The 12,111-nt window shown below is 40.8% G+C and overlaps 1 protein-coding gene across 1 annotated transcript; it reads left to right on the forward strand.

Moving 5' to 3' along the window:
• Window positions 1-3,932: 3,932 nt before the first annotated feature.
• Window positions 3,933-8,341, forward strand: LOC310662989 (vomeronasal type-2 receptor 26-like; the record flags this gene model as incomplete). Its single annotated transcript, XM_083410448.1, has 4 exons — window positions 3,933-4,787; window positions 5,312-5,539; window positions 6,292-6,418; window positions 7,440-8,341. Exons 1-4 carry the CDS (start codon window positions 3,951-3,953, stop codon window positions 8,339-8,341), a joined length of 2,094 nt encoding a protein of 697 aa, XP_083266574.1. The 5' UTR covers window positions 3,933-3,950.
• Between the last annotated feature and the right edge of the window lie 3,770 nt (window positions 8,342-12,111).

Below are 12,111 nucleotides of genomic sequence, written 5' to 3' on the forward strand. Positions count from 1 at the left end.
CACAGTATTGGAAGACACAAGAACTACCCACTCTGGAAGAATGGCAGATGAAAGTAATGGACTATAGGGAATTGGCTGAAATGACCGGCAGAATCAGAGACCAGGGAGAAGAGACGGTGAAAGAAGATTGGAGGAAGTTTAAAGACTACCTACAGAAATATTATAAGATTAATGAATGTTAGATGACATCTGATTGAATGTAAAAGGTTATTAGTAAAAAGTTTAAAAATTAAAAAAGACCCAATATTTTAAGACACAAGAAAATTAAGTTATATTAAGATACTAAAATTAAGACAAAAATTAATTAAGACAGAGGGAAGGGATTTGCTGTTTGAACACATGATTTGGAATACAGAGAAGGGAGGTCTCGGGAGGTCGGAGAAATAAGTTAATGCAAGGAATACAATGAAGATAAAAAATTTTTATTTTTGTCTTTCTTTTTTTTTGATGCTTTTTGCTGTTTTGTGTTTGTGTTGTATTGTATTTTTTTTTCCTTTGGTGTTGTTGTTCATTTTCTGTTGTTCCATTTTTTATGTAAAACCTAATAAAATATTTACAGAAAAAAAGGAAAAGTGGTGAGGGGTCATTGCCACATGGTTGATGTGGATCCAGGTCCACTCAGTCAAATTTCAAGATGCTGACAACACCGTACTACATTTAGGAGTCTCCATTGTTTACAAGGTCTTCTATTATGAACTTCTAACTTCACCAATACACCACTAGTCCCTTATTATCCACTGAAAGGGAATAAAACACAATAGTTCTGAATATGTGACAAACACATTTTCTTCTGCAATTCCACAGGGGTTCGCAAGCATTGAATAAATAACTAAATTCCAGCCTGGTTATTCACAGGGCTATAATTAAATCTGCTGCTCCTCAAAATTCCCTCTGGACTTTCAGGGGCCATTTGCAAAAGTAACGGAAAGGATACTAAAATTAACCAGAATAATTTAAATAGGGTCTGGGATCCACAAGTCTGATCATTCATACTCCCAGATTGCATCGTCTCAAGAAACTTAACTACCGTTCAAATGAGACAATTTTTATTTTGGAGAAGCTAATTATAATATTGCCAGAGAAATCATGGGTTCCATGTAGAACAGACAGTTGCCTTTGTACTGAGAATGATGGTTTTAGTTTTCTGGCTGCTGGAACTGATTTCTTACAATGTATGTCTGGCTCACATAGAGAAATGCATCCTCCAAGGTCCACACCATCCACTTCACACGTATCATCAGCCAGGAGAGTTGCTCATTGGTGGCATTGTTTCCCATGGTGGATTCTTCTCCTCTCCAGCAACATTCGCTGAGGAACCCCCACCAGCGCTGCCTGAACAGCTTGTGTAAGCCACTCATTTATTACATCCATGTAATGATCAAACCTAGAGTTCCAGCCTCAGAATAATGACTGAGACTGCAAACATTCACACTTTTACCTAGGGAAATCCACTTTAGATATGAATGGGATAGAGAAAAGAATATAAATGTATTGAAATGTATGCACGTTTGTGTGTCTGGGAGAGGCCTTTTGAACAGCAAATTTTGATAGACTTTATCTGAACTACTAGAGTGTTAGTAAGAATAAATTCTTAAAATCCTGTTCCGAAACTGAAGGTTCTTATGCTTTCATTTTCTGAACTTAGACTAAAATTTGTTTCAGCACTGAATTGTACTTATTATGAAGTATAGAATTTAGTGAATTCGAACGGCCATCACTGACTCACAAAAATGAAGTCACATCAGAGAGAGACCAGAGAGAACAGAGACTTTGTAAGTGTCAGAAAAAGACCTCAGACATGTAAGGGAAGACATCCCATGAGCCCCACATTAGCAACCCCTACTCTAGATACACCTTAAAATATTGGAAAACTGGGACAAAAGTAACAACATGAATTTCAGTAGAGACAATTCACAAATCGAAGATGAGGAACACTTGGCTTGCCAGTAGGTCATGTAGAAAGGTTCAAGGGATCTGCATCAACAGAGGTATAGTGTCCTGATCAAAGGAAGTAATAGTACTGCTCTATTCTGCCTTGGTCACCTGGAGTCCTGTATCCAGTTCTGACCACCACAATTTAAGAAGGATACGTATTAGCAAGCTGAAACATGTGCAGAGGAGGGCAAAGAAGATGGTCTGGAAACCAAGCCTTATGAGGAATGGTTGAAGGAGTTTGATGTGTTTAGCTATGATGAGACTTAGGGGAGGAATGATAGCCATATCAATATCTCAAGGGCTGTCACCAGGAAGATGGAACACACTTGTTCTCTCTTGCTCCAAATCAGGGTATTCAAGTTACAAGAAAGGAATTTCAACTAAACATCAGGAAGAACTTTCCACTGATAAGATCTATTCAATAGTAGAACGGGCAGAGTGTAAACCCCCCTGAACTCAGTATGATTAACTATTCTGTAAAGGGAAACATCTCTTGAAGTTTCTGCTGATAGAGTTTGCAACTCTCATTCTAGGGTGGTGACTAAGGGTTACCAGCACATTGTGGCCTTGGCATTTGCAGTCAAGGAGATCAACGAAGACCCTCACATCTTACCCAATATCACCTTGGGCTTCCACTTATATGACAGCTATATCAGTGCAAGGAGCACATATCTTGCCACACTGCTGCTTTTATCCATGGTGAAGAAATTTGTCCCTAACTATGTATGTGATGTTGAAAATAATCTGACTGGGGTCATTGGAGGACTGGATTCTGAAATCTCCTTTTATGTGGCAACTATTTTGGATATCTATAAGATTCCGCAGGTAGGACACCTATGTACAATACCTCTAATAGCTTGCGTAGAGGAAGAGGTTCCTCAGCATCAGTTCCGGGTAAAGATGAAATTGCAAGGAGAACCATGTACACCACCTTGAGATCCTTGGAAAAGAAAGGTGGTACATAATTGTAATATAAGGAAACAAACAGACACACAGACAAATAAAGGCGAAGGTTGCAATACCTGAAAAAATATGTAACTTCCCCTGAATTACACACACATTTAGATCACTTACAGTACATACCAAAGGCCAATGATGGGAGAGTGGGCTTCTCTCTCACCAACAGTTTATCATTATGCATCATTTTCTGCTTGGTTAGGAGGGTATCTGAAATGAGTTGCTGAGGGAGAGGGATAATTGCTTACTGGATAAAAGCAATAAGATTTTAGGTCCCAATGGAAAAATTAGTGCAAGAGGGCATGTCAAATATGCAGCTGGGGAAGTGGGGGAAAGGGTTACAGCTTAAAAAACCTTACAAGTAGGAGCCAGTACAATAACTATTCCTCTTTAGCACACCCGACATAATGAAAGACACAGGGAAGTTATGGGAAATTGCAGATAGAATCCAGTTCCGCAGGAGAAAAGTAATAGTAGATAGCAGCTAATTCACAAGTGAAATAAATGTTCATAAATAAAGTCTGAGAAGAATCAGCACAGTTTTGCTGTGTGATGGGGCATGTGCATCATGAAGAAGAAAGACGAAGCTGCAGAGAAGAAATGTGCATCTAACCCAAGTTGCAATTCTGACAAAACCAGATAATGTTTGGGGCATGGTATCTTCCCCCATCCAGTTTTATCCATTGTACGAGACCCTGCCCAATTTTGCAATGACATAAAAAAGTTTCTTTGTTTTTAAGTGAAGTAGACACAATGCCCTGCTCCAGTCATCAATGTGTAAACATAAAAATAATATAAAACAGAGACATTTCCCTCTCCATTCATCAAATCAAAGGTTTAAAAATGAGAAAAGGGAGATGTTCCCAGTTTTCAGCCCATCTGCATGTGTGTCTTTTGTATAAATGAGAGAGACGCACCAAACCCTGAAATGTTGACAAAGGGCATATTTGACTAACAGGGTTCACTACATAATGTATATGAATACTGTGAAAGGAATCTACTTTGTCTTTTCTCTTCATCCATTTACTTTTTAGCTCATTTATGGCTCTGCTCCAGTGATGAATGATAAAAGCCCAGGGCTTCCCTTCTACCAGATGGCAGCCTCAGAAGCCCTTCAGTATGAGGGAATTCTCTCTTTGCTTCTGCATTTCAGGTGGATGTGGATTGGACTCATTGCAAAGGACAATGAAAATGGAGAAAGATTTGTGCAAACCATTTCCCCAATGTTTACCAAGAGTGGTGTCTGCTTTGCATTCCTGGAAAAAGTCCCCAGTTTAACTTTTATTTCTGAAATTAATGGCATGCTACAACAGGGGACAAGCATAAACCATAAAATTTTTAGCAGCACAGCTAATGTAATAGTTGCCTATGGAGAATCTTATTCCATGGCAACTTTTAGATGGCTTCCATACCTATCAGAACATGATGACATGACATACAATATAAAGAGTAAAGTATGGATAACAACTTCCCAGGTTGAGTTCACTTCATTTGTCATTCAAAGGAACTGGGATGCAGGAGTATTCAATGGTGTTGTATCCTTTGAGATTCACTTCAGAAACCCACCAGGATTTCATCAGTATGTTGTTCACAGAAACCCTTCCAGCACAGATGGGGACGGTTTTATCAGGGACTTCTGGCAACAGGCCTTTGGATGTGTATTCCCAGATATCACTTCAGACGTGGTGGAGGGGAATATTTGCACCGGAGAAGAGAAGTTGGAGAACCTTCCTGGATCATTTTTTGAAATGAGCATGACAGGCCACAGTTACAGTATCCACAACGCTGTCTATGCCATGGCCCATGCTTTACATGCTATGTTCGCATCCAGACTCAGGCACAGAGAAATGGCGTATGGACGGAGAGGGAAGAATCCGAATCCACAGTTTTGGCAGGTAATCGGCTAAACATCCTCAACTGGAAGAGGCCTGTTATTCCCCTACAAGGTATGGGTTTCTATAGTGTTGTCACCTGGCTCATTCATCTCAGACATGAAAAAACGCTTCTATGAGAGAAATTTTCAGACCACTGAGATGCCACTGCATTCACAGATAAGAAGCAGTGATAAAGGTCAAGAGAGATGTTTAGCATTCTCTGTATCCCATATACACCAAATCCTCCCTCAGATTACGTGATCATACACCACTGTGGTGTCTCCTGTGATGAAGAGGGAAAGAGGGAAAGAGGTGTGGGGCGGGGGAGATAAAGAAAGGTTGTAAATAATGGGAGAGGGAGAGAGAGGGATGTGAAAGAGAGAAAATTGGTGGTCTCTCCATCCTTGGACCTGACTCTACTCACAGTTGACTGTATCACCACCCACCTCTTGCTCTAGGTCCTGCCCACAGGAAAAAAGATACCTCAGTCTTGTATTAGAACTGCAGTCTTTTCCAAACAATTGCCTCTTCTGTATTCAATCTAGCTCCATCACTTTCTGAGAAATATCTCATTTAACAATACGGCAGGAGATGTGGTCTTCATCAACCAAAATGGAGAGGTGGTATCTAGCTTAGATATTGTCAACTGGATTATATTCTCCAACCAAAGTTTGCACAGAGTGAGCGTTGGGAGGATAGATCCGCAAACTTCTCAAGACCAATCATTCATCCTTGATGAAGATGCCATAACATGGCACAGTTGGTTTAATCAGGTAGGGCCACATTATTAGATAATTCCAAAGAAATTCAGTATTGCCTAAGCAATGATCATTCACCTGCATGTCTACTCACTGTCCTTTAAACTGCATGTTCCTGTGTAGAACATGACCAGTGCATACAAAGAGCCAGTGTGGTGTAGTGGCTAGGAGCAGTAGACTCATAATCCGGTGAACCGGGTTCGTGTCCCCGCTCCTCCACATGCAGCTGCTGGGTGACCTTGGGCTAGTCACACTTCTCTGAGGTCTCTCAGCCTCACTCACCTCACAGAGTGTTTGTTTTGGGGGTGGAAGGGAAAGGACAATGTTAGCCACTTTGAGACTCCTGAAGGGGAGTGATAAAGTGGGATATCCAATCCAAACACTTCTTCATCCAAGTACCAGATTAAGAGCCAAAAGCTTACTGCTAGAAGTCACTAATGGAATAAAGGCAAATATTTTATTATATTATATTTATAAATATTTTATAAATACTTCTTTAACCAAGGAAAAGAGGATAAGCCCCAAGATTTTGCCTTTCTTGCTAAAAAGTGAGGAACTGCTATGTAATCACAACACCTACACATCCCAGAACAATAGAGGGAGTGTGAAATCACTTCACCCATTACTACTACTAAAAAATATAGCCATTCTACATATTGCTGAAAGGCTGACTCAGCTTTGCATCATAGAGAGGGGTCCAGGAACATGAAGATTTCCAAAGTCATTGTTCTCTTGCTGATCCTTCTGCTCTTTCGTTTACGGAATAGACTCGGCCTCTTTCTCTCTGTACTGAGAGATGTCTTCCAGGATCCAGCAAGAAAGTGAAGGAGGGACAGCCACCTTGCTGCTATGATTGCATCCCATGTGCAGAGGGGAAGATTGCAATCCAGGAAGGTAGGAGGAATAAATAGATTAAATAGATCCAAACTCAGCACTAATAATTGAAAGGTGTTGTAAGGACGGCTGAGTTTACTTTTCAAAAGAGATAATCTACTGTCTGTGTGATCCTGCCTCTTTCTGATCATTGCCTTTCAGATAGTTTAAATATGCTAATCAAATGAGAATGACCATGCATTCAGAGTAGTTCGATGGTATGTGGTTCAAAGCACTTCTTCTTTTTCTTCTTTTTCTTCTTCTTCTTCTTCTCCTTCTCCTTCTCCTTCTCCTTCTCCTTCTTCTTCTGTGGCAAGGGCCCCAAACCAGCCCCTTGTTAGAATAAGATTCACACTGACACAGAATCTTAGTTTAAGGTTTTTGGGCAAAATTTTGGGCCACAATTTTATTGATCACAGAAATGTGAGTGGTATTGGCTTAGGCATTGGCAAAGGACTATATGAGACTCCTGCCCCCTTTGCAGTCAGTAAGGGTAAACCACCCAAAAAGGAAGCCACATCGGGGGAACCCGCCTGCATCTCTCCTCGATGTCCCCAGAGGCCAGTTGAATCTTCTGTGCAGAATTAAACACTTTGGACTACAGTGGTCCCTCTGGTTACATACTTAATTCATTCCGGAGATACGTTCTAAATCTGAAACTGTTCTTAACCTGAAGCACCACTTTAGCTAATGGGTCCTCCCACTGCTACTGCGCCGCCACATGATTACTGTTCTCATCCTGAAGCAAAGTTCTTAACGCAAGGTATTATTTCTGGGTTAGCGGAGTCTGTAACCTGAAGTGTATGTAACCTGAAGCGTATGTAACCCGAGGTACCACTGTACTTTTCCCCGCACGGTCTCATGTGGTTTAGTGGCATATCCATGACATAGAGAAAGCTTAGATTACAACAATACTACATTGCATAGCATAAAAGAGTACTAAACATGTCCTTTGATTTAAACAGAGCTCTTTTCTTCTCAGACACAAATTAACATTTCACCAAATTGAAATCTATGACCTAATATATTTGTTTCCCCCCAGATATGAATGACTGTCATAAATGCCCAGACAAATACTATCCAAGCAGAAACCATGATGCATGTCTACCCAAAGATATAAGCTTCTTGTCCTATGAAGAACCTTTGGGCATCAGTTTAGCCTCATTTTCTCTTTTCCTTTCCTTGATCACAGCTCTGGTACTAGGTACATTTATGAAACACCACGACACACCCATTGTCATTGCAAACAACCGAAACCTCACCTACACTCTCCTCATCTCTCTCCTGCTCTGCTTCCTTTGTGCATTGCTCTTCATTGGCCGACCTGAGAAGGCGACGTGCTTCCTCCGACAAACAGCTTTTGGCATCATCTTCTCAACCGCTGTTTCTTGTGTCCTGGCAAAAACCTTCATGGTGGTTTTGGCCTTCATGGCTACAAAACCAGAATCCAGGATGAGGAAATGGGTGGGCAAAGGACTAGGCCACTCTATTCTCCTTTCCTGCTCCATAGTTCAAGCAGGCATATGCACTGTGTGGCTGGCAACCTCTCCCCCATACCCTGATGTGGACATGCATTCAATGACAGAACAAATTATACTAGAATGTAATGAAGGGTCTGTGGCCATGTTTTACTGTGTCCTCATCTACATGAGCTGCCTGGCCACTGTAAGTTTTGCTGTGGCTTTCCTCGCCAGGAAGTTACCAGACAGTTTCAATGAAGCCAAGTTTATCACTTTCAGCATGTTGGTCTTCTGCAGTGTTTGGCTGTCCTTTATTCCTTCCTACCTGAGCACCAAGGGAAAATATATGGTAGCTGTGGAGATCTTCTCTATCTTAGCCTCCGGTGTTGGGTTGCTGGGCTGCATCTTCTTCCCCAAATGTTACATAATCATTCTGAGGCCTGAGCTGAACAACAGGGAACAGCTAATAAGGAAGAAAAATTAAAGAAATGAGAAACCTGTCATCTGCTGTATTTTGTGCTTTTCTTTGTGTTTACAGTAGAATATTTGGAAATATAAGTTCAGCTGCTCCCTTTTACAATTTTTTCTAGACTCCAAATTCCCATAGTTGAAATTTCCTTTGTAAAATTCACTCATTTGCTTTGAGGAATACATTTCCACATACATTATTCTCTTGTAGCATGTGTTGATAAGAAGACTCAGAGCAATTCTTGTCAAAATATACAAGTAGGCAAATCTGTATCTAGCCTTAATTCTCACAGCTTTCAGCATAATGTGAAACTGTACTATTGCAGGCCATGGAATATTTGAGTATTCATTTATGGTCTATTGTTCTGTACTGCTCACAGTCATATTTCATTATCAACCTATCCATACTCAAGATCGTAGAAATGTAAGATGATCCTCTTGAGTCAGGTCAATGGCCCATCTCATAAGGCAGCCTGTACTCACACTGACCAACCAGATTCCTGTGGGAAATAGAAATACTTTATTGTCACTGTACCACTTGTTTACAGTGAGATTAAACCTTCAAGCCATATCCAAAAGCAAATGCACTGTCTTCAACATTGTTTCCTTTGGCAGTGAGTTCTATATATTACCTATGTACTGTGAAATAATATACCCCCATTGAAGTGGGTTCCCTTCCCCCAAGATTTTGTCTGAATCAGGTCTCCTTGGGGAAATTCAGAGAACTAGATAAGAAAATGTGAATGGTTTCTGCCCTGGTGCTTGGAAAAGATGGCAACAAAGAACCATGCACAGTTCACTGGGAAAAGCATTTGACAAAGCCACAACTGAAACGTTTTATTTTCACCAACACAAGTGATGGACCAGAACACTATATACTTAATACAAATACGTATTATATTTCTGGCAAGTATATTGTTGGACTTTCCACTGACTGTTGGCATCCTTCAGCCAACGTTTGATTAGCAGATAAAATTGATTAGACCTAACCATGATGAATGGAGAATACAAGTAAACCAGAGTTTAATCTGATTGAAAGTGGAATCAAAGAGGACAAAGAGAATCTTCAGATTGCATCTGTATTCCCATAATGGACCTCAGCTTTCTGGAATCCAGGCTTAACCTCTGAATTATACCTCCTGTTATACAGCTCTTAAGGGCACAAAGCCACAGCTTTCTCGTAGTTTGAACCATAAACCAGAGCCTACATTGCCAGCTTGTACTCCCTTCTCTGGGAGTAAGGCCCATTAAATCTTAAAACACTTATTTCTGCGTAGATATCTGCACTGTTATACAGCAAGTTAACTATGCTTGTTAATGAGTGCCTGTAAGATTATGGCCCCCGTGGAGAAAGCAAAAACTTCTGCTTAGCAGCTGGTTTGGGGGAAAATTTGATCCAGCTAGTTTCAGGGTGCTCCTATGCAAGCAGCACCCATCGGGATTCAATTCCTGTTCTCATCTGGGGGCGGAGGAAGGGGACAAATCATCTCCTTTCTTAATATATGAAATAACACACAAAATATAAATTAAACTTTGATTGCTGTGCACGGATTGCATTTTTAGTATAGATGTGTGTGTTATGAATTGTGATTGAAATTGTGAATTGTAATTGGAAATAATAAGGGAGCGTGGGAGGGTGTCGCTCTTCACCCAGCCATGCTGCGAGAGCCTCCTGCAACCGCCCTTTTAAGCCTCACTGCCAGGCCAGATGAGACAGCAGACAATGACTACAGCCAGGAAGGCAGTGCCCTTCAGGAGACACCAGTGAGCGGCCCATTTATAGTTCCTTTTAGGTTGGAAAGACCAGTCCATTTTGAGATCCACCGGCCAAGGAGAATTTCCCTTCAAGGGCCAGCAAATGTGTGTGCCTAGGCTATCGGGGAAGGAGGCTGAGAGTGAGGGAACGCAACTCTCGCCCCCTGGAAAAGTGGTGAGCAGCCATTGTTCTCATGCCACGTGGTTGATGTGAATCCAGGTCTACTCAGTTAAATTTCAAGATGCTGACAACACCGTACTACATTTTGGAGTCTCCATTGTTTACAAGGTCTTCTATTATGAATTTCTAACTTCACCCATACACCATTGGCCCCTTATTATCCACTGAAAGGGAATTTAACACAATAGTTCTGAATATGTGACAAACACATTTTCTTCTGCAATACCACAGGGGTTTGCAAGCATTGAATAAATAACTACATTCCAGCTTGGTTATTAACAGGGCTATAATTAAAGCTGTGGCTTCTCAAAAACCCCTGTGGACTTTCAGTGGCCACTGGCAAAAGTAACGCAAGGGATACTAAAATTACCGGAATAATTTAAATAGGGTTTGGGAGCCTCAAGTCTGATCTTGGATACTCCCAGATTGTATCGCTTCAGGTAAATAAAGTACCATTCAAATGAGACAGCTTTTATCTTGGAGAAGTTAATTATACTATTGCCAGAGAAATAGTGGTTTCTGTGTAGATCAAACAGTTGCCTTTGAATTGAGAATGGTGATTTTAGTGGTCTTGCTGCTGGAACTGTTTTCTTACAAAGTATGTCAGGCTCACTTAGAGAAATGCAGACTCCAAGGTACACACAGTCCACTTCACACGTATCATCAACCAGTAGAGTTCTTCATTGGTGGCATTGTTTCCCATGGTGGCTTCATCGCCTCTCCAGCAACATTCTCTGAGGAACCCCCACCAGTGCTGCCTGAAGAGCTTGTGTAAGTACTAAGCCACTCATTTATTACAGCAGAGGAATGATCAAACCTAGAGTTGCAAACTTCTTCTTATTTACCTGGGGAAAACCACTTTAGATTTGAATGGGACTTATTGTGGGCAAAAAAAATCAGGAATCTCTTGTGTATTAAGACAATATGGGATAAATTCCAATTTCTGGATAGGGAAATGAATAGAAATGTATTGAAAAGGATGTATATTTGTGTGTCTGGGAGAGCCCCTTTGAATAGCCAATATTGATAGACTTTATCTGAACTAGAGTATTACTAAGAATGAATTTTTAAAAACCTGTTCTGAAACTGAAGGTTCTTATGGTTTCATTTTTTGATCTTACGCTACTGTTTATTTCATCACTGAAAGGTACTTATTAAGAAATATAGAATGCAGTGAATTCCAAGGACCACCACTGCCTCATGAAAATGAGGACATTACAGGGAGAGACCAGAGATGTTGTAAGAGTCAGAAAAAGACTTCAGGTGTGTAAGGGAAAAACTCCAATTACTCCACATTAGCAGTTCTGATCACTACAATTTCAGAAGGATATTGGCAAGTTGGAACATGTACGGGGGAGGGCAACAAGGATGATCTGGAAACCAAGCCTTATGAGGAGTGGTTGAGGGAGTCTGGTATGTTAGTTATGATGAGACTGAGGGGAAATATGATAGCCATTTTCAAATATCTCAAGGGCTGTCACCAGGAAGATGGAACACACTTGTTTTCTCTTGCTCCAAATCAGAGTATTCAAGTTACAAGATAGGAGATTTGAACTAAACATCAAAAATAACTTTCTATTCATAAGAGCTGTTCAACAGTAGAGCAGACTGAGAGTTAACCCTACTGAACTCAGTATGATTAACTACTGCATTGATATTGAAAAGGAAATAACTGTTGATGTTCCTACTGAAACAGTTTGCAACTCTCATTCAAGGGTGGTGCCTAAGGGTTACCAGTACATCCTGGCCTTGGCATTTGCAGTCAAGGAGATCAACGAAGACCCTCACATCCTACCCAACATCACATTGGGCTTCCACTTATATGACAGCTATTCCAATGCAAGGAGCAC

This window comes from Podarcis tiliguerta (assembly GCF_965153285.1).
Source record: "Podarcis tiliguerta genome assembly, chromosome: 13".
NCBI classification, from domain to species: Eukaryota; Metazoa; Chordata; class Lepidosauria; order Squamata; family Lacertidae; genus Podarcis; species Podarcis tiliguerta.